This window comes from Megascapheus bottae, chromosome 3 (assembly GCF_031878675.1).
Source record: "Megascapheus bottae isolate mThoBot1 chromosome 3, mThoBot2.hap1, whole genome shotgun sequence".
NCBI lineage: Eukaryota > Metazoa > Chordata > Mammalia > Rodentia > Geomyidae > Megascapheus > Megascapheus bottae.
In genome coordinates, this window is record NC_143511.1 from 58,118,668 (window position 1) to 58,141,485 (window position 22,818).

The 22,818-nt window shown below is 41.2% G+C and overlaps 1 protein-coding gene across 10 annotated transcripts in view; it reads right to left on the reverse strand.

The window, feature by feature from the left end:
- The window catches only part of Aptx (aprataxin), an 84,293-nt gene that overhangs the window by 40,205 nt on the left and 21,270 nt on the right, over window positions 1-22,818 (reverse strand). For 2 of the 10 annotated variants that reach the window (XM_090330092.1, XM_090330091.1), the window contains exons 1-8: window positions 21,942-22,018; window positions 13,518-13,654; window positions 11,530-11,576; window positions 10,982-11,293; window positions 10,310-10,369; window positions 8,894-9,120; window positions 4,972-5,075; window positions 3,537-3,687 (exon numbers count right to left, since the gene is read on the reverse strand). In XM_090330092.1, coding sequence (XP_090186218.1) covers window positions 3,537-3,687; window positions 4,972-5,075; window positions 8,894-9,120; window positions 10,310-10,369; window positions 10,982-11,293; window positions 11,530-11,576; window positions 13,518-13,650 — 1,034 coding nt within the window. In that variant the 5' untranslated portion in view covers window positions 13,651-13,654; window positions 21,942-22,018. Of the gene's footprint in view, window positions 1-3,412; window positions 3,688-4,971; window positions 5,076-8,893; window positions 9,121-10,309; window positions 10,370-10,981; window positions 11,294-11,529; window positions 11,577-12,801; window positions 12,826-13,517; window positions 13,655-21,941; window positions 22,019-22,818 lie in introns of those variants that run through there. The other 8 variants (XM_090330098.1, XM_090330094.1, XM_090330099.1 and 5 more) reach the window with 8 other exon arrangements.

Sequence of the window (22,818 nt, forward strand, 5' to 3'; positions counted from 1 at the left end):
ATCTCTCATTTCCAGGCATATTGGATTATATGTAAGTGAATGCCAGATGCCAGGCTCTAGGAAATGTTTCTGAAACTACAGAGATTGTTAATGACTATCTCAAGTACTATCTGGCTTCTGCAAGGACAGTCTCTAGACCTGGTTATCTCAGAGACAGACCCAGAAGGGGGAAAAAAAATCTTCGAGGCCGGTAGGCGACAACCAAATCTTGGAAGTTTCAGAAAGGCAAGGTACTTTGAAGGCAAGGTTCATTTATATTGTGATCTCCAAAACTTAACTGAATAAAGATCAGCTTCAATGTTTTAAAATGCACATTCTTAGGCCTTCAGAGCAGAGTCCCAGTATATATATATATATATATATATCTTGCTATAGATATAAGATATCGACAGAGAGAGAGAACCAGTGAGGGAAATGGGGACAAAAACAAAACATGAGAAGGGGTATCAATGTGTATGAATGTACCTTTTATCTGGTGAATATAACTGTAACCCTTCTATTAATTACAATTTAAAAAAAAGTAAACCAGTAATTCTAATCTCAGGAGTCTGTGAAGTACAACTTCGAAGTTTCTAGAGGTCCTAGAGCTTCCAGTGTGGAAAGATAGATGAGGTGACCCTCCTTCCCAATCCAGGCCAAGATAAAATAAAAGTATCATTTCAAGGGTCCTTACCTCCTGTACTACATGTTATGCTAAACCCTTCATAGATTACTTTATCTAATCCTAATAATCTAACCCTCTTATGCCCACTTACACATGTGACTACTGAAGCTCAAAGAAAATAGGTAAATTGCCCAAGATCCCTCAGCAATGAGTAGCAGAGCCAGGATTGGGGCCCAGGTCTGAATTCAGATCTATTCTTAACTAGTCTGTCCATGATTAAAGAGTTTCAGTGCCTCGTACATGGGTTGGTGACAAACCCCATGGATCACAGGGTAATTAGACAAACACTACAAAGAGAAGTAGATGATCAGACAGACTCAAAGGTCCAGGTTCAAGCCAGTCAGCAGGAACTATGGACAGATGGGCTGGTGAGAGAATTATATTTCTGTAGTACAGATGGGACAGAAAACAGAGATGACAGATGTGGTATAATGAGAGATGAACACAAAGAGGCTTTAAAGAAGCTAACTGGCTTCAGAGAAATCAGTGAAATACACAGAAAACTTTTGATCCATACAAGCCCAAGGCTCTTGATTCCCTTTTGCTTCCAATAGCTATTCCTACATTTGTATTCAACTGACAAGGAAAGTAGTAAGTATGCTGACTCAAATAACAAAACTTTGCAATTTGGGAGCATTGAGAGAATATTAGACACTTGTAAATTAGAAGGATAAGAGTACTTAACTCATAGTTATATACAGTAAAAATTAAATGATGATTTGGTTAAAGTACTCAGCATAACGCTGAACACGTAGGAGTTGGAAAATGGAAGCTTTACTGTCATTAAATTCTACTAATTACTACTGTAGTATGTTCAACAACAAATCCATATGGTATCTTGTTTATTTGTGATAAACACAGGCTTTCTCTCCAGAGAAAACATAGTTAAGGGTTTTTTTTGTTTTGTTGTTGTTCTTTTTGTGGGTCATGGGACTTGAACTTGACCTGGGTACTATCCCTGAGCTCTTCAGCTCAAGGTTACCACCCTACCCCTGAGCCTGGGCATTGTCTCTACCTTTGAGCCAAGCCCCACTTCCCATTTTCTAGAGGTTAATTGGAGATAAGAGTCTCAAGTCCTTTTGTGCCGGGCTGGCTTTGAATCTTGATCCTCAGATCTCAGCCATCTGAATAGCTAGGATTACAGGCATGAGCCATCACAACCTGTCAGTTTTAGGTTTTTTAACAACTCAAGAGTGAAAAAAAAAGAGCCTGGAGTATAGCTTAGTGGTAGAGTACTTGTCCAGCATGCATAAAGCCCTGGGTTCATTTCCTCAGTACCACATACACAGAAAAGCTGGAAGTGATGCTGTGGCTCAAGTGATAAGAGTGCTAGCTTTGAGAAAGCTCAAGGACTGTGTCCAGACCCTGAGTTCAAGCCCCAGGACTGGCAAATAAATAAAGTCAATTTGATCAAAATAACTTGTAGCTTTCCCTTTATCTTTCATCTGAACACCATCCAAAAATTAATTTGATACAACTATTTCATCCATATTTATTATAATTGAAAAATAAAAATTGTTGCCAGGCACCAGTAGCTCACACTTATAATCCTAGCTACTCAGGAGGCTGAGACCTGAGGATCTCAGTTCAAAACAAGCCAGGGCACGAAAGTTCGTGAGACTCTTCTCTTCAATTAACCTCCAGAAAACTGGAAGTGGCACTGTGGCTTAAGTGGGTAGAGTGCTAGCTCAGGGACAGCACCCAGGCCCAGAGTTCAAGCCCCACAACGAAAGGAAGAAGGAAGGAAGGAAGGAAGGAAGGAAGGAAGGAAGGAAGGAAGGAAGGAAGGAAGGAAGGCAGGCAGGCAAGCAAGCAGAGAAAGAAAGAAGGAAGCTGTATTAGAAACAACCTTGTTATTGCCAGCTAAACTTCCAATCATTTTCATCTTGAGCTTATAAGAAAAGAGATGCCTCAAAAAAAAAAAAAAAAAAAAGGCCAGGCATGGTGGCTTATACCTTTAATCCTAGCTACTCAGGAGGCTGAGATCTAAGGATCAAGGTTCAAAGCCAGCCCCAGGCACAAAAGGAGCTGAGACGATTATCTCCAAATAACCTCTAGAAAACAAGTGAGGCTTGGCTCAAGAGAAGGGCGGTAGCCTAGAGCTGAAGAGCTCAGGGACAACACCCAGGCCCAAGGGTAGGGTCGTAGCCTTGAGCTAAAGAGCTCTGGGACAGGGCCCAGACCAAGTTCAAGTCCCACAACTCACAAAAAAAAAAAAAAAAGACTTCATTTACAGACACAAAATTCAAGCAGGCAATGAGAGACCTAGCTGATGAACATGTTCTGTGAACTTGACTCCAAGTGCTCTCACCACCTAAAGATACTATCCTTGCATTCATCTAGCTGTATTGCTAACAGTGAAGAACTGATAGAGACAGACCTCCCAATCTTGATGACCATGGATAGAAGGGAGTTGAAAACTTAGAATGACCTAGGCCTCTCCATGGATTGAAGACTACCAAAAACCAGATTAGGGTCAAGAACTAGACTTCTCAGAGCCTTCAGGATAAACAAGAGACCATTCCAAACACTTCAATGCAAAGGGTGCCCCATGCCTCCAGGGAAAAAAAGAATAGAGGAAACAAACAGTATATAACAACCTCATTACTGCATTAGAGGGTCTGAGTGTAGTTTTGCTGCCCCTCCCATCAGTCAGGCCTGACATGAGCCCTAGAGACAATGCTCAGGCATGTTTCAGCCACCCCACCACTCCCACCCCAAGAATAAAATAAACTTTGTGAATCCCTCTAAAAAAAAACTGCATATTTTAATTGGAGAAATAAGTAGAAGTTCTCAAACAATCCAGAATAGGTGCCAGTATTTTTCTCCAGTTGGCCACACTTGGAGCAGAAACTGGGGCTCTTTAGCTCACTTTGCCCAGTGCTTCCTGAGATGCTCTTTCAGCTGTGGAATGGAAGGCAGCAGCTGCTGACACTCATGACAACGAAGGGGCAGCTTCAAGAGCTCAGATGACTCATCTTGGACAGTCACTCTGCCAGCTTCTTGTACCATCTTGATTATAGCTGCAAGCAAAAAAGAAGAGTTTAGCTTCCAGTCAGTCTAGAAACCCACTATAAGATACAAAATAAAAAAGAAAAGAAGAAAAAAAAAAAAAAAGAAAAGAAGACCCTAATCAATACACTATGTATTTTAAATCTGATAAGCTTGCTTGGATTTCAGCTGAGAAATTGCATTTAAAATTCTAAATCTGATCAGTCTATATTCCAGTAATACACTCCTTCAATACACATTCCTTGCTACTTTGTCAAGGGCTTATCATAAATGCTTTAGTTCTAGTTTGGTCTTCTTTTTTCCCCCCTAGTCCTGGGACTGAAACTCTGGGCCTGGATACTATACCTGGGCTTTCCCAAGGCTGGCACTCTACCACTTCCAGCTTTTCCTATGTGTGTAATACCAAAGAATCTAATCCAGGGCTTCATGCATGCTAGGTAAGCACTTTATCAACTAGCCCACACTCTTAGCCCTCCTAGTTTGGTCATTGGTAAATAGTAGTGGCTCTCCTCATCAACTTCTCCACAGTACTGAAGTTCTACCATACATACATACTTCCTATACATATAAACAGCCTTCCCTTATTCATTAACCACTCCTAATATAAGGTAGTCCCCAGACTCCTGTCCAACTGATACAGAAGAGACAAATAACTGTTTAGATTCTTATCTATGAACTTTCAGATAGTTTGGATATGATGTATCGAAATGCTCATGTATTGAAGGCTTGATCTCCAGCTAGTGCTATTTGGGGAGGTGGTAAACACTTTTAGGAGATATGGTCCATCTAGAGGAAATAGATCCTTGAAGGGTATATGTGGTCCTAATTGTATCTCCTTCGCCTCCCTTTCCTTCTCTCTCCCTTCCTCCTACCATGTTCTGCCTCATACCAGTCTAATGACCACGGACTAAAATTTCTAAAACGAGAAAAAAAAAAAAAAGGTATATCCTTCCTTCCTTAAGTTGTTTGTATGAGCTATTTTGTCACTGACAAAAGCAGAGTAACACAGATTCCAATAATTTTCATGGAAACCTTTAAGTCCCCTGTTTCTGAAATAAAATACTTCTTGACCCTGTCATATCCAGCTTACTAACTCCCTCACAAGGATGCTCATAGCTAAGTACCAAGCATATTACAATCTAAATATTCCAGTTGCTTTTGATACTGTTCTCTTTATATAAAACACAAAGTTCTATATGTGTTTTTCAGACTGACTTCTTAGCAAACAACTGAATCAAAGCAAAAGAACAACTGAGAATATGAAACAAATACAAAAAAACAAGAAATATGGTTACCTTTTGACTCTAGGAAGTATTCTGTATTGAAAGAATTCCAATGTTTTTTGTTTTTAAGGCAAGGAGAATCAAAATCCTGGCTGATCACATGAAGGTGTACATGGCTAGTTAAAAATTAAAAAAAAAAATCATTAAACTCAATAGAATTTATGGCTTACCCAAAATGACAATAATCCAGTGTGAGAAGTATGAGTACAGTCAAGTATTAATAGGATGTTCATTAAATAAAGTTTATTATTTAATTTAAAAATACTTGCCAGGAGCCAGGCACTGTGGCTCACTCCTGTAATCCTAGCTACTTAGGAGGCTAAGATCTGAGGATCTCGGTTCAAAGCTAATCCTAACCCAGGCATTAATGAGAAACTTTTATCTCCAATTAACCACTAGAAAACTGGAAGTGGTGCTGTTGCTCAAGGGGTAGGTCAGTAGCCTTGAGCTAAAGAGCTCAGGGACAATGCCCAGGCCCAAAGTCCCAAGCCCCATGACCAACAAAAAAATATATATGTGCCAGGTACCAGTGGCTCACTCCGGTAATCCTAGAAATTTTAGTATCATAGTTCAAAGCGAGCCTAGGGCAGAAAAGTTCATGAGATTCTCACCTCCAACTAACCTTCAAAAAGCCAGAAGTAGGACTGTGCCTGCAGCACAAAATCTCTGGGATGGCACCTAAGCCCTGAATTCAAACCCCAGGACTTGCAGCATGGGGGGGGGGGGGGGGAGGTGGGGGATATGCTTAGCTTCCTACTGGAAGCTGGGTATGACAGCTCATACCGCTAACTCTACAGGGCTTTTCAACTGTCCTTATTATATTAACACAAAGAAAAACAACAGTAGCAGCAAAAGGATAAGATAAAATTTCAAGACTTATTTTAAAGATTGGCATTGGCGGGGTCGGAGGGAGAGAGTCAAGGGACTTGAACTCTGGCCTGGGTGCTGTCCTTGAGTTCTTCAGCTCCAGGCTACTACCCTGCCCTTGAGCCACAGCCCCACTTCCCATTTTCTAGTGATTAACTGAGATAAGAGTCTCTGGCTTTGTATTGCCTAGGCTGGCTTTGAACCATGATCCTCAGATCTCAGCTTTCTGAGTAGCTAGGATTACAGGCGTTAGCTACTGTGCCATCCCAGCTAATAGTATGCCTAGTAGTGTGCCGGCTAGTAGTATATTTTTCATAGTCATATTCCTTGTGTATTGTTGACATAGTCATTGCTTATAGTGGTAATAAATAGAATTTAAACTGAAGTCATTACATTTGGTAATGCACACAAAAATGCCAATATTCTGGGCACGGTGGCTCACGCCTGAAATCCTAGCTACTCAAGAGGCTGAAACCTGAGAATCGAGGCTCAAAGCCAGCCCAGGCACAAAAGGACCAGAGACTCTTATCTCTAACCTCCAGAAAATGGGAAGTGGGGCTTGGCTCAAGGGTAGGGTGGTAGCCTTGAGCTGAACAGCTCAGGGGCAATGCCCAGGCCCAGGGGTAGGGTGACACACTTGAGCTGAAGAGCTCACGGCCAGCATCCAGGCTGGGTTCAAGCCCCATGACCCACAAAAAAAAAATATATATATATATATATATAATATAAATTATATATATAACTAAATTACTGTTATAAGATAAACATATGCAAATACATATACATGTGGTGGGGAGGTTGCCCTAGTGGTAGAGTGCTTGCCTAGCATGCACGAAGACCTGGGTTCAATCCCTTGATACCACATATATAGTAAAAAAACAGAAGTGGTACTATGGCTCAAGTGGTAGAGCTCTAGCCATGAGAAAAAAAAAAACCCAAGGTCGGTGCTCAGACCCTGTGCCCAAGCCCAGGACTGGCAAAAAAAAAAAAGAAAGAAAGAAATACATATGTGTGTATACGAATAAAGCATATGTAAAATATAAAGAGGATACATTTGTATTTGTGAGTCTGTTTTTAGGGGGTTGGGATAAGGAAAGAAAACAGAGTGTTAGACTGACTTAACAGCAGTTGAATCATACAGGATAGGAGATGGGGAAAGTGACAGTAAAAGCAGATATTAATCTGATTAAAGCACCATATATATATATATATATATATGATAAATACCAAATATATATATATATATACACACACACACAATATTCTTAAACAGATCTTGTCCAGTTCCTAACAGGAACTGTAACAAATGGAGCAAACAAATGGAGAGAGTAAAGAAAGATGAATGTGGTCTAAATATTTATGTGCACTTGTGAAAATGGAACAATGAAGTTTGTTGAGATTGGTTTTAGAAAGGATGCTGGAATGAGAAAGAGAGTGACAGACAGGGTGAGTCTGATTAAGGTACGTGTCAAAATGAAGCTTCCTTATACAAATTAATTGATGTTCATAAGAAAATACAGAAAAAAAGAGAGAAAGAAAGTGGTAAAGAGGGAAGGACAAAGGGAAGAAGGAAAAGAGGGATATTTCTTTAATTGAGGTCTAACATATATTTACCCTATGGCCTATCAATTCTAATCTATTTATCCAAGGACAAATAAAATGAAGTATGTCTTTGATATATATATGTATATATATACAATTTAAATTTCAAAATTATTACACTGACCAGAAAAAAAGAGTAGATACTATATAATCCTATTTGTATAAAGCCCTAGAGCCAACTAAAGCTATCTATGCTGAATGAAATCAGAACAATGCTTGGTTGTAAAAAGGAAATGAGAAGAGGTATATGGGAACTTTCTGGAATAAGATAGATATGTTTTGTATCTTGATCAGTGATAGTGACATGACTATATACATATGTCCAAACTGACAAAATTATACATCTCAGTATGTGAAACAAAGATCTTATTTGGTTAAGATAGCCAATAATCTAAGTCACCCCCCTAAATTTATTCCCCACCTGGAAACCATAGATGTTAGTAGAACTCCTGTCACATGCTACAACATGGATAAACACCTACAGTATTCAAATTCATAGATACAGAACATAATGGTGGTAGCCAGGGAGAAGAGAAATTGAGGAATTAGTATTTAAAGGGTATAAAGTTTCAATTCAAGAATATGATAAAAGGCATGGAAATGAATGATGGCATCGTTACACAATAGTGTGCATATACTTAATGGCAATAAATTGAGAATTCAAAAGTGGGTGCAATGATATATGTCTGTAATCTCAACACTTGAGAAGCTGAGGTGAAAAAGGATCACTCAAGCCCAAGAGTTCAAGACCAGCCTGGGCAACATGACTTCATTGCAAAGCATAAATGGCTAATTGATTAATTACAGAATAGTCTAAAACATAAACTTTATATTGTTGGTTGTACCACATGTTTTTCAAAAGCTAGAAATTGGAAGGGATCAGCAGTACAGCATATGTTTAGCATATACAAAGCCATAGGTCCTAACATACACAAATAAAGCTACAAATTCTGAAATCCGCTATTATTATGCTATTGGTTAGATCAAAGAACTGTAGAGTTTCAGTCTTACCTGTATTCTTGGAAAGAATACATTCTTTCCCAAATACTTCTGGGTATAAACCAAAGAAAAAGAATATCTATATTTTTTTTCTCATTTATTCTATGTACTAAGCCGGTATTACAGAAGTCTGTCTTTGTTTCTTTAAGAGCATGATATCTAATAGAAGCTGCTATAATTCCTTATCTGAGGATAATAAAGTTGCTTCATCTAGTTCCCACATTAGACCCTCTAAGATTTCCATTTCAAGGAAAACAAAGAGCCATATAGGATTAAATTACAGGCAGAGGTAGGAACCCATAGCTCACGGGCAAGTCAGGCAGAGGAATAAAACCTTCAGTCCATTTTCCCATTTTAGAACATCCCATCCTATTCCCTTAGGCCTCAGCCTATCCTCACACCCACCAAATGTATGCTGGTCACATGGACAAAAGCAGGAGGCACCACCAGCCCTGCCAAGGCTTACCTCATGCTGGGAATGGCATGATAGCCCAGTCGGAAACGGAGTTTGCTGCATCCAGCAAAATCTGAAATCACCTTTTCTCCTACAGTATGCATATGTTGGAGAAGTTCAAGGTGTTCACTGGTCACAGCCTTCAAACTGGAAATGGAAGCCCATGGCAAGACCAGCCAATGATACCGGGCCTTAGGATATTTATCCTTAATCACCACCACCTGCTCATCTTTGTAAACCTAACAAAAGGGCACAAGAGAAAACATCTACTGAGAATTTTCTGTGTGCCAGGTGCTTGTCACAGTTGTCTAGGCATTCAATTCCCATGACAATCCTGTGGGGGAGGGGGGAATTAACATCCCAATTTTAAGAAGTGATGGCTAGGAACGTAGCCTAGTGGTAGAGTGCTAGCATGCATGAAGCCCTGGGTTCGATTCCTCAGCACCACACACACACGCAGAAAAAGCTGGAGGTAGTACTGTGGCTCAAGTAGTAGAATGCTAGCCTTGAGCAAAATGTGTCAAGAACAGTGTCCAGGCCTGAGTTCAAGCTCCAGGACTGGCAAAAAAAAGAGTGGGTGGGGAGGGAGAAAGAGAAAAGTAGTGAGAGCACAGGGCCAGAGCGTGGCCTAGTGGTAAAAGTGTTTGCCTAGCATGTGCGAAGCCCTGGGTTCGATTCCTCAGTATCACATACACAGAAAAAGTCAGAAGTCGTGCTGTGGCTCAAGTGGTAGAGTCTAGCCTTGAGAATGCCCAAGGGCAGCGCTCAGACCTGAGTTCAAACCCTAAGACTGGCAAAAAAATAAAAAAAGTGAGCACACTTAAACTCAAATAGATTGATAGTATCTTACACAAGTCACATGGTTAGAAAGCAAGCAGGAAATCTAGAATTCCAACCCAGATCACATGTACTCCAGAGTCAGTTTCCAACAATCAGACTAAACAAAATATGCCCATGATACTCAGTACAAAGAGATTCCCAAAGATCTGATGTCAAATTTTCTGCAGACATCAGTTCAAATTCACCTACTCTGAGGAGCCCTAACAAACCTGGCCTCCTGTTAGCCATCAAGTAACTAAAGAAGACCTCAAACTCAAAGGCTCCTCAATACTCGGGCAACACAATACTAGAGTCATGCTTTTCTAAAAGAGATCATGCCAAAGTCAACATGAAGTAGTTTAACACCCAGAAGCTTAAAAGATTAAAGACATGAAGGATATTTGCTTGAAGAACTTTGCTTTTCTCCAAAAAAAAAAAAAAGACAATCTTTTTGCCAAGAGAAAAGCCATCTGTTCTCACAGAATAGCTCAGTAAAACCAGTCTCACTCAGAAGAGCCATATGCTTTGATTTCATCTGCAATTGAGGCCTATGTGGTGTGGTCATATAAAACATGAAATCTACTTAAACTCTACAAATTCTATTCTGACCTGCATTTTAGGGTCTTGCATAGAAATCTTCAAGCCTTGACTCCAGTGCCCCAGTGATTCCTGAACAAAAAAGGTCAAGATAAATTGTAAATGTCAATAATTTAAATTTGGTATTAGCTGCTGTGTGACAATAAAATCCAACCAAACTTGGAAGTAAAGTTAGTTCTTGAAAATTAAACTACCCTTCTTTAGTTCAACCTATTGTCCTTTAGGACCATGAATCCCTAGTACTATCTCCTTATAGTCAGACTGGGGAGCTGGATAGAGAGCAGAAATGCCAGAGCATTACTAACTTCTTTTTTGTCCTCTTATGCTCCAACTACAATCTGAGTTCCCACCTTGACATTAGTAGGTGAATTACATCATGTATGAAAACTGTTCCCGGAAATATTCTGCTAACCTTCTACAGAAATATAAACAACTAACCTATTTTAGTGTTAAGTATACTGCCATTACTGACCTGCCTTTCCTCAAGTGGCGTACCTTAAAACCCATAAAGGGACATTTACCCAAGTGATGTTCATGCTTCAAACAAGTAACTCTTTCATCATAGTTAACAAGCCTCATTATAGTAAATAACCCCTCACATGTGTCTAGACGTTACAATGTACACAATGATTAAAGAATCATTATATCTCATTTAATCCCACATCCTCCAATCAATCATATTACCCTCGCCTTTTTGGCAGATGCATCTTTCCCCTTCTTTGGGGGTAGAGGATACTGGCTGGCGTCAGTGGTCTCGAGTTCTTGCTCTGTCATAGGCTCAGTTTCTTGGGCAGCATCACCTTCTATAGAATTGCTGCCGGCTGACCTCTTTCTCTTCCTGTGTGTTTCTAGGCCAGAGCTCTTTGCCTCTTCCTCAAACTCTATAATATATGGATAAAGTTCATTCACCATATGGAGAACCTGGCCAGGCTGCAGCTTCATCTCTTGGTTCTTCCCAATTATGACTGAGTCAATGCTGGTGGGATTGACCCCTACCTATGGAATAAATAATGAGAAGACAATTATAATAGTAATAACATCTATACTATAGCCACTGCTATGCCAGCCACTTACTATGGGCCAATAATCCTGTTTAATTTTCATCTATACTACTCAGTCACCTCAATATGCCAAGGATGCCATGATTGATTGGAACAAACATTCTGAAGGAAACCCCCCACCTAAGAAATCCATCAAGTATAAAACAAAAATTCAAGTTACAATAAACTTACCTGCTTTACCTTGACATACCCCTTGTTACACTCTGCTTTCAACTGTACTGAAAGAGATTAGAGAAAAAAAAAATAACACAGATGCAACAAAAACTAGGCAGGTATTTGATCCTGTTTTCCCCAGAGGATAATGAAGCCTTAGTACAGAAGGCAGTGGGACAGATGAGCAACTGCCTGAACTGCAAGTGGCTGGGTCTCTAAATCCCACCAACATTTAAGAGCTATAAATCCTTTCATAAAATGTCTATTGGTGGCCGAGAGTTTGGCCTAGTGGTTAAAGTGCTTGCCTAGCATGCATGAAGACCCGGGTTCGATTCCTCGGTACCACATACATAGAAAAAAGCCAGAAGTGGTGCTGAGGCTCAAGTGGTAGAGCTCTAGCCTTGAGAAAGTCCAAGGACAGTGTTCAGGCCCTGAGCTCAAGCCCAGGACTGGCAAAAAAAAAAAAAAAAAATGTCTATTGGTGGGGCCGGGAGTTTGGCCTAATGGTAGAGTTGCTTGCCTAGCATGCACAAAGGTCCAGGTTCAATTCCTTGGTACCACATACCTAGAAAAAAGCCAGAAGTGGTGCTATGGCTCAAGTGGTAGAGTTCTAGCCTTGAGGAAGCCCAAGGACAGTGCTCAGACCCTGGGCTCAAAAAAATGTCAATTGGTGCATGTGCTTTCTCAGCTTCAGTTAATCCCTATACATTTCCCTATGCCAGAACCCTTGGTCTGCTTGCATCACACACCCTGCCAATGAGAGAAAAATCTAAGCTCTTAGCTTAAGATTCTAAGAAAATAAAAATAAAAACTTGCAAGAGCAGGAGTGTAGAGTAGTAGTGCCTCTCAAGCATGTACAAGGCCCTAGGTTTGATCTTCAAACCAAAACCACAACCAAAAAAAATCAGATGCCTTGAGGCCAGGAGTTTGGCCTAGTGGTAGAGTGCTTGCCTAGCATGCACAAAGATGCAGGTTTAATTCCTCAGTACCACATAAAAAACATGGAAGTTTGGTGCTGTGGCTCAAGTGGTAGCCTTGAGAAGACCCAGGGACAGTGCAAAAAAAAAAAAAAAAATCAGATGCCTTCAGTAGAGAAAAAGGTAAAAGTATAAGTTCATGAAAAACAGAAAGGAAATTCAGCTAGCTTTGAAATGGAAAGACAAGTCTAGAAAGAGACTGCAGAGATGACAAATACTCTTGAGCATGTTTGAAAACAGATAACATTGAACACTCATGTTCAGAAAAGTGAATAAAGTATCTAGGGTTGAGGCAGGAAACAAGAAGACATACCTCAGCTATACACCAGAATGAAAAGGCAAAGGACTGACTCCCACCCATACATGTCCCTGCAGGGAAGAGGACAGATAAGACAGTGGCTACTTAAATAGCTTGGACCTAATCGACTCAAACATAGCCTTTCTTCCCTGAATATGAATAAATGCCCATAGAAAAATGTATCATCAGTGGAGATTCCAACTCTCCAGAATGCTTAGGAGTATAGGGTCATACCACAGACAGCAGTGCATAAGCCCTAAGTATATAGGGGGTATGGGGGTGGGAGAGGTAAATAGTAAGGCATAAATCTCACAGATGACAAGAACTAGATGCCATAATCTATAAATATGCTATCCTTTGTTTGAGGCAAGGTTTCTCAGTTAGAATTTCTTCCTGAATCCTCAAGATTCTATCTGCCTTGCTGCCAAAAGCACAATCTCCCTGGGAAAGCAAGATGCAATATTCAAATTCACTATCTCATGGTAACAGAACAGACCCTGCCTGCTCATACCCCTCACCCTACCTGCCTTAAATGTTACCACACTGGGAGGGCACAATCAGGAATGAATGAGGCCCTGGTGTTAGTTAAAAAAGCTTAATTTCTGACAGGGTCTTGATGGGTGGTCAAGGGGTAGGGGAGGGAATACAATAAGTTTTGCCTCAAGAACATTCAGGAAATGTGCACCTCTATAACTATTTCCTAGAAACAAACATACTAATCACATTCTTACCTTGCTGGCGAGAACATTTCTTATCAGTGATCTTTGTCTCTGGGCTGCGCCCAATCACAACTGTTTCTAAATGTGGAAGTTTGATTCGCTGCTGCTGGATATCCTGTCTCACCAACCAGCACACCCGCATCATCACTCTGAGAGACAAAAGAGAAGCACTGAAAAGCCAAATCCACTAGTACATCTGCTCCAGGCCACACCCTGTCTCTAACACACATGTGATTTCTTAGCTGTTCATCAAAGCAGGCGACTTCACATTCCTAGTCTCAGTCTTACCTATAAATCTATGGTAATGACAGGACTCAAGAGGTTGCTGTGAGGATTAAATTAGATAATGTATTTACCCCACTGTCTCAATCACCCTAACCTAATACTACCTATATATTTACTAATCTACTGGCTGTTCTGCACATTTGGCTATATCCTGAGGTTCCATTGGAGGTGAATAAAACATTGTGCATGTGCTTGAAGAGCTTGGGGTTCAGTGGAGCTGGCAGACTCACTCATGCCAATTACTGCAACATAATATAGTATGCACTATAAATGTTGAAATGCAGCATGAGCTAAGAGAGGACTGAATGACTTTTGATGGGAACATTGAAACATGACCCGGGTCTTCATGCTTGCTAGGCAAGCACTCTACCATGCACCAAACTCCCAGCCCTTGTAAGATGTTTTTAATGGTACTGCATATTAATATAATGGTACTGTTAAAAAAATGCTTCATGAAGGGATAAGTTTATGCTGAGTTTTAAAGGATGGTCAGAAATCTGCCTGCCAGAGAACTAAGAAAGTAAGAATGATATCCTTCAGTCTTCACATTATCTGTATGTGTTAGTTTCTTTTTCTTTTTTTTTCTGGGGGTGGGGGGAGTGAGGGATATTTCTGTTCTTGCTTTTTGGTGGTACTGAACAGGGTCTTGCACTTGCTAAAGGGGAACTCTATCTCTTAAGCTATCTTCCAGCCCTTTTTGCCTTCATTCTTTTCCAAACAGGGATATATATACTTTGAACTGAACCATGAATCACCTATTTATGCTTTCCATATACCTCATCCAACTATTGATTAAAAATAAGTTCTCAGGCAGGGAGTTTGGCCTAGTGGTAGAGTGCTTGCCTAGCATGCACAAAGACCCGGGTCCGATTCCTGGGTACCACATACATAGAAAAAAGCTGGAAGAACGGTGTTAACTTCAGTTGAAATGCAGTATGAGAAGTTATTTTCTTAATGTGATGTTAACAGTTTGATGGCCAAGTGCCTACTCTATTCTGACTGGACTCAACATGTACTTCCTAACTTAAATAAATAATACAGAATCAAAGGCAAAAAAAAAAAAAAGAAAAAAGAAAAAAGCTGGAAGTGGTGCTGAGGCTCAAGTGGTAGAGCTCTAGCCTTAAGAAAGTCCAAGGACAGTGCTCAGGTCCTAAACTCAAACCCAGGGCTAGCAAATGAATAAATAAATATAAGCTCTCATATTTAGGCCTGGGCTGGCCTTGAACTGTGAGCCTCCTAATCTGTTTCCTGAATAGCTAGCCACCAGTATACAGCCTAGTTTTCCTTTCTTAATTAAAACAAGTTACTAATATTTTAACAGCATTTTACCCCGTCAAAAAATATGCAAATCTATGATTCATAAAGTGTGATTATGATATCTTTGTATAATACACAACCTACACAAAAGCAGAAGTGCCAATGCTCTTGTGAAAAAAACAACCTTTATAGGCAGATATTAGAAGAGAAAAAAAAAACAAGAAATTCAGAGACAATATGAGGCCTGAACAAAATCAGAAGCAAAGGAGATAGAAAGGAAGAACTGAGGAGCGTAGAAAAGATCTATATATTTTCTATAAACCTATGAATAGCCATTTGTATTTTTATACTTGTATTCATTTGTATTTTTATACTTGTACAAGGTCGGACTTGCGAGGGCCAGCGAACTAGGCACAAGCCTGTTAGCCTGTCTGCGTCTGGACCCTTGTAGGGGTTTTCTCCACTAACCCTATATTGGGTTTCTCCCTTCACCCATTAGCCAATCAGTTCAAAGCTCGACAGCTCACTAAACCGACCAATGATTAGTCACGACCCTCCTCCCGCTTTGTATTGTGCCAATCATTTAATGGAATTGTGGTATGAATTTCCCATGTGGTGTATTGATTTGCTGCCAATGCTTGCTGGGACCTGCCCCCTACCAAAGAATGTATTAAAGGTGCTGCAATTTTGTGCTCGTGGCCTCTGGTCTGCACTCTACTATCAGTGCGCAGAGACCCGTGCTCGAGCTCCTCAATAAACGACTCACTGCAATTTGCATTGATCTTCGGTCTCTGGTGATCCTTCCGGGGGGCTTCAAGTTTCTGGTCATTACAGATCCGTTATGAGAAAGCTAAGGAGAGAGTTAATTTCTAATGATATTTGGAAAATGACAAAAGCATAAAGGGAGGCAGTAAAGATTTCTAATGTGGAAGATGGTTATTAGCCACAATAAGGGTAAACATGAAGTTGATATTTAGGAATGGAAAAAAGGTAAAGAAAGACCATAAATTGGTTGACATAGACTGTGGAAGATCCAAGAGACAAGCTGGGATATATAAATAGTAAACTCAGAAGAAAGGAGCATATATATATATTTGAAAAGTACACTGATATTCTTCATAGTACATTGACACCATAAAAGCTGAGTCAAATGAAGGATGAAATCACCCAATGTGTTAGTTTTATTGATACTATAACCAATACCTGACAGAAACTTATTTTGCTCAGAGGGTTTATCATAAAGGGAAAGATATGGCAAAGAAGCTGATTAATATGATGGACAGAAAACAGAGCAGAGCAAAAGCAGTAAGGAGCCTTTAAGGACACAACCCTAGTGACCTACTTCCTTCAACCAGGTTCCACCCTCCACAGTTCCACCACCTCCTAACAGTCTATTCAAGGTTGAATCCATCAGTGGATGAAACCATTCATTAGATCAGACCTAATTGTCTCTGGAAATACCCACACAGACATGCCCAGACATATATATCACTTGTGTGTGCTTCTTAATCCAATCAGGTTAATGATCAAGATTAACCACTAGAAAGAAGCAGATGCTGGGAGCCTCACACCAGTAATCCTAGCTAGTCAGGATGGTAAGATCAGAGGATAGTGGTGTAAAGCAGCCCAGGCCTGAAAGCCTATGATATTCTTCTATTCAATTAACCGCCAAAAAGACAAAAGTAAGCTGAGAGCTCACACCTGTAATCCTAGCTATTGAGGAAGCTGAGATCTGAGGATTGTGGTTTGAAACCAGACCAGGCAGGAAAGTCTGTAAGATTCATATCTCTAATTAAACACCAAAAAGCTGTGACTTAAGTGGTAGAGCACTAATCTTGAGCATAAAAGCTCAGGGTCAACTGGGAGAGAGGGAAGGGGTGACACTGTAATGTACTCATTACCAGACTTATATAACTGTAAAACTTATACAATTAATCTTAGCTAACCTCTGTATATCATCTTTGTAATAATAATTTTTAAAAGATTCACATACCCTGGGACATGATAAAGGAATTTAAACATTCACACAAATGAGACCAAAGGAAGATATTCTTAGGTGAGGAATAAAAACAGTGTAAAACCTATGTGCCTCTGATCATACAAAATAATTTATCAAAATGTACTCCAGGAAATGGAAACGAGAGGGTTTTGCTTTAAAAAAAAAAAAATTGCAGTCAGCCAGGTGTGGTGGCTCATGCCTGTAATCCTAGCTACTCATAAGGCTGAGATCTGAGGATCAAGGTTCAAAGCCAGCCCAGGCACAAAAGGACCTGTGAATCTTATCTCCAATTAATATCTAGAAAATGGGAAGTGGGGTTTGGCTTAAGGGTAGGGTGGTAGCCTTGAGCTGAAGAGCTCAGGGACAACACCCAGGCCCAGGGCTAGGGCCTTGAGTTGAAGAGCTCAGGGATAGCACCCAGACTGAGTTCAAGCCCCATGATTCACCAAAAATAATAATACACAGATACACACACAAAAAGTCTCAATACCTCAGTATTGTGAGCTAGCACACAATACACATACACATACACACACACACACACACACACACACACACACAAAACTAAGCTCTGAGGCCAGGAGTTTGGCCTAGTGGTAGAGTGCTTGCCTAGCATGCACAAAGACGCAAGTTCTATTCCTTTTTACCACAAACACAGAAAAAGCTGGAAGTGGTGCTGTGGCTTAAGTGGCAGAATACTAGCTTTGAGGAAAAATCCCAAGGACAGTGATCAGACCCTGAGTTCAAGCCCCAGGACTGGCAAACAAAAAAAAAACCTAAGCTAGTCAGGGTGTAGTGGCCTATGCCTATAATCCTAGCTACTCAGGAGACTGAGATCTGAGGAACGAGGTTCAAAGCCAGCCCAGGCACTAAAAAATGTGAGTCTCTTCTCTCCAATTCTCCAATTAACCACTAGAAAATTGGAAGTGGGACTGTGGCTCAAGGGGTAGTGCGGTAGCCTTGAGCTGAAGAGCTCAGGGACAGCGCCCAGGCCCAGAGTTCAAGCTACATGAACCACAAAAAGTCAGAAGTGGTGGTGTAGCTCAAGTGGTACAGCACTAGTCTTGAGAAAGCCCAAGGACAGTGCTCAGGCCCTGAGTTCAAGCCCCAGGACTGGCAAAAAAAAAAAAAAGCAAAAACACAAAAAAGCTGAAAAGCTTAGGTTTAACATAATCAGTATAAGAAATTGTCTTATACTTTCCAGGTTTTGAGCATCAGAGTAAAATGAAAGACTAAAATCAAAGAACACTTTTGTATATGAATATACATTAATAGAACATTAATATAATGTAGGTCAAAAAATGCAAAAGGCGGGCTGGGAGTTTGGCCTAGTGGTAGAGTGCTTGCCTGACATGCATGAAGACCTGGGTTCGATTCCTTGGTCCCACATACATAGAAAAAAATCCGGAAGTTGTACTGAGGCTCAAGTGCTAGAGTGCTAGTATTGAGAAAGTCCAAAACAGTGCTCAGACCCTGAGCTCAAGCCCAGGACTGGCAAAAAAAAAAAAAAACATGCAAAAGGCATTCAGAAAGTCTCTGGGAAGGAATTGACACAAGAACATGAAGAATTAGCTGTATGGCTGAAGAGGTAACTCAAGTGGTAGAATGTGTGCCCATCTGCACAAAGCCCAGGGTTCAATCCTCAGTACTGGAAAAAAAAAAAAAGGAAAAAAAAAGTCAGCTGTAAATCTAAAATCTTAAACCTGGGCCCTAAATGATAATGGTATTGCAAGCAGATCCCATTTTGAAATACTGTTTTCAAGGGCTTTTTATACTTCCTTTAATTGATAATTAAGCAGGTGATGGACTGAGAAGAATGTGTTCAGTGGGAATGGAAGGAAAAAGTCATGTAACTAATGACTCCTATTGACAATAAAAGGAGCCATTAAGAAGGCAGAAGACAGAAATAGGGAAGAACCCAATGACAGCTGGAATTATAGCTGGCTTTTTTTTTTTTTTCCCAGTCCTGGGCTTGAGCTCAGGGCCTGAGCACTGTCCTTGGACTTTCTCAAGGCTAGAGCTCTATCAAAGAGCCTCAGCACCATTTCCAGCTTTTCTCCATGTATGTGGTACCGAGGAATGGAAACTGGGTCTTCGTGCATGCTAGGCAAGCACTCTACCACTAGGCCAAACTATGGCTGGCATTTGTAGGGTAACTATCTCTTCTGCTCTTCACTAATATATATTCAAACAATATATTCTCTCAATGTTCTGGTTAAGCCATTCCTACTTACTAATCCCTAAGAAGTTGATACAGTGTTAGCACAATGCTTATACAACTAATCTTGTATAGTGTATTTGCTCAGTTTAGCCTCCAAACTCAACCTCTAGGAACAGGGGGTTTTTCTTAATCTCCAATCAGTCCCTCCAGTAAATCTCAATAAAGTGCAAGCTATGTGACAATAAAAAGGCATGCTTATTTTTGCTTATCAATATACCTCCAAAATTTAATGCAATATTTCACAAGCATATAATAAATGTCTGCAAATGAATGATCACTGGACTACCCTACCCCAGGTTATCATCCTTTTCTTCAATCACCTCTTCTTCCTATGGTAGAATATTCAAAAAAAAAAAAAAAAGAGGTGAGCATTCCACTAGCCTGTACTTTTTAAGCTACATTCCTTTTTTTTTTCTTTTCTTTTTTTGCCAATCCTGGGGCTTGAACTCAGGGCTTGGGCACTGTCCCTGGGTATTCTCAAGGCTATCACTCTACCACTTTTTCTGTGTATGTGGTACAGAGAAATGGAACCTGGGTCTTTGCGCATACTAGGCCATGCTCCGGGCCCATACATTCTAATTTTTAGCTCCATATTTTTCACTGCAAAGTTGTGGGAACTTCTCAGAAAGAATTTTTTTCATATATTCTTTATTGTAATTAGTAGAAGGATTACATTATATTCACCAGATAGAAGGTACATTATGTCACAAACATTGATACCCTTTCTCATGTTTTGGTCCCCATTTCCCTCCCTCCACCCCCACCCTCAGAAAGAAAATTTTGATAATGTCTTAAGTGATTTGATAGGCCACGTAAGACCAACAGTGTGGAACACTGTTGTCTAATAGAATTTTCTGCAATGATGAAAATGTTCTGTCTGCATTACATAGTAAGTTGGCCACCATGTGACAATTGAGCATCTGAAGTGTAGCTAATAAAACAGAGAACTGAATTTTTCACTTGAGAGTCCTTTCCTTCCTCCTATATAACGATATGTGGCTGGAGAAGAGGTATGTGTGAAATAGGGTTAGAAACAGAGAAGCCAATTAGAAGACTATATTTCAGGTGAAAGATGATGAAGTCTAAAGTACAATACAGCCCTCCTCCTTATCCACAGTTTCCATGGTTTCAGTTACCCACAGTCAACCATGCTCTAAAACTATTAAAACAGAAAACTCCAGACGTAAGCAATTTCTTTAAAGAACTTTTAAAATATATTGCTGTAATTTTTATCAGTGTTAAGCTATCTGATTTATAAATGAAATTTCTTCATAAGAATGTATATGCAGGGGGCCGGGAGTTTGGCCTAGTGGTAGAGTGCTTGCCTAGCATGCACGAAGATCTGGGTTCGATTCCTCGGTACCACATACATAGAAAAAAGCTGGAAGTGGTGCTGAGGCTCAAGTGGTAGAGTGCTAGCTTTGAGAAAGTCCAAGGACAGTGCTCAGGCCCTTAGCCCAAGCCCAGGACTGGCAAAAAAATAAAAAAATGTATGCAGGAAAAAACAATAGATACAGATTTTAGTGTGCTCCAGGTTTCAATCACTCACTGAATGTATCCCTCTCAGGTAAACAGAGGAGAGAATAGTACAATAGAGACAGAATAAAGAACACAGATTTAGCTGGTAAAGATCATGAGGCTTTAGAGATATTAAAGTGCAAGGAAGATTGTTGAGTTCAGCTTCAGGCTTCTGAAGTGCAGGTATCTGTGGAACTTAATGAAATGTCCATTAGGGTAGTCAGATATGACTTTGAATATCAAAATATGGCACTGAGAGACCTAAGACAAGTTAAAGTCAACACTGTCACTTCTGTTAATAGGATCAAAGCAGGAGCGGCATGCCGACTTGGACGAAGAGCCTTCAAAAGTCATGGTTGGGCAACTAAATGAAATGGCACAAATCTGCATTCTTTCCCCACAAGGACAACTCTTGACTTTATAGAGTTCTACAAAATTACCAGTATAAATCAAATTCCCAAAAGGCTCCAAACGTGGGCCACCTAATTCCATATAAATAATCCTCACCCCATCTCCATTCCTGCCTTCCCCACACCACCACCACCACCACTACCGACATACATTTTATTTTACTTTTTGCCAGTCGCGGGGTTTGAACTCGGGGCCTGAGCACTGTCCTTGGGCTTTCTCAAGGTTAGAGCTCTACCACGGGAGCCACAGCAGCACTTCCGACTTTTTCTATGTATGCGGTTCCAAGGAATTGAGCCAGGGTCTTCGTGCATGCTAGGCAAGCACTCTAGCACTAGGCCAGACTCGCGGCCCACACGTATTGTTACGTATCACTGGTCTGTCTGGGGAAAGGCTTGCTTCTCGAATGAAAAGCCTGTGGGAGCTGCGAAGGGGTGATGCTCTCAGGTGGGTTTTTGCCTGCTCATCGAGGCTGTGCCCCTCTTGGTTAGACAGTGCTTAGGCTTAGTCTATCTTTTCTGCCTGTTTTGCCACCAACTAGTTGCTGGTGTGGACACACGTGAACAGACACGAAACGTGGCCGAGACCCACGGGAGCAGGAGAGGGGACTGGAGCTAGGTCTGCGGAGAGACGAGCTTCAAGGAGCCACTTACGGGCCACCATTCACGAGGGGCAGCCGCCGCAGCGAGCTAAAAGTCCACAGGACCTCCCAACCCCGCCAGAAGACCAAGTAGGACGGCCGCGTTACCTCCTGTCGACGGAAGACGACGCGTTCACGACAATCCGCCCGTCCGTGCTTCGTGGCTTCCGGCGCCGCGCGATGACATCACACGACGCCTACGCACAACCAGTGACGCCAGCACTACCTCTCCTGGGGATTGGCTGACAGGGATCGCCCGATGCCCGGATGTAGCCGCGCCGGCCCGGCTGGCCGGCCCGGCTGGTCGGCCGTGCTCCCTCTCCCCTCCTCCCCGCCCGCGCGGTGGTCTGTCTGTGAGTGGAGTTGGGATAGACTCCAGGCAGCACTCTCCTCTGTGGCCTTTCTACACGGCCGTGCATCCCCTCGTCACTCTCGTTAGAAGTAGCTCGCTGTAGTGAAGGCCCTATGAAGCTGCAGACAGACATGGCCTGCAGAAGCATGGCCGCCCTTCCTAAACTGCAGCCTGAGGGGCTGTTGGAGACGAGAGAGGCGGGAGGATACCTATTACGGTTTGGTTTTGTTTTTCCTGCGTGTGAAAGTGAATTGAGGGGAGATTGGGGAGTAGGAAAAAAAAAAAATAGGACCCGGAATGAGACGCTTGTACTGATTTTTGACAGCAGTTGCAGGATGTTCCCAAACACTCATGTATTGCAAATTACTCAAAGGCATTTTGACAGATGAAAAGGTTTCTAAGTTCCTGTTTCGTGAGTGAGGGCATAATGTACAGTGTTACTCAAACGTAATGGGAAGTGAGCCTTAAGAAGTCCCTTACAAGGGAAGGAACACCTGCAATCCTAGCTACTCAGGAGGCTGAGATCTGAGGATCAAGGTTCAAAGCCAACCAGGGCACAAAAGGGCCTGAGACTCTTATCTCCAATTAACCTCTAGAAAACAGGGAAGTGGAGCTTGGCTCAAGGGTGGGGCG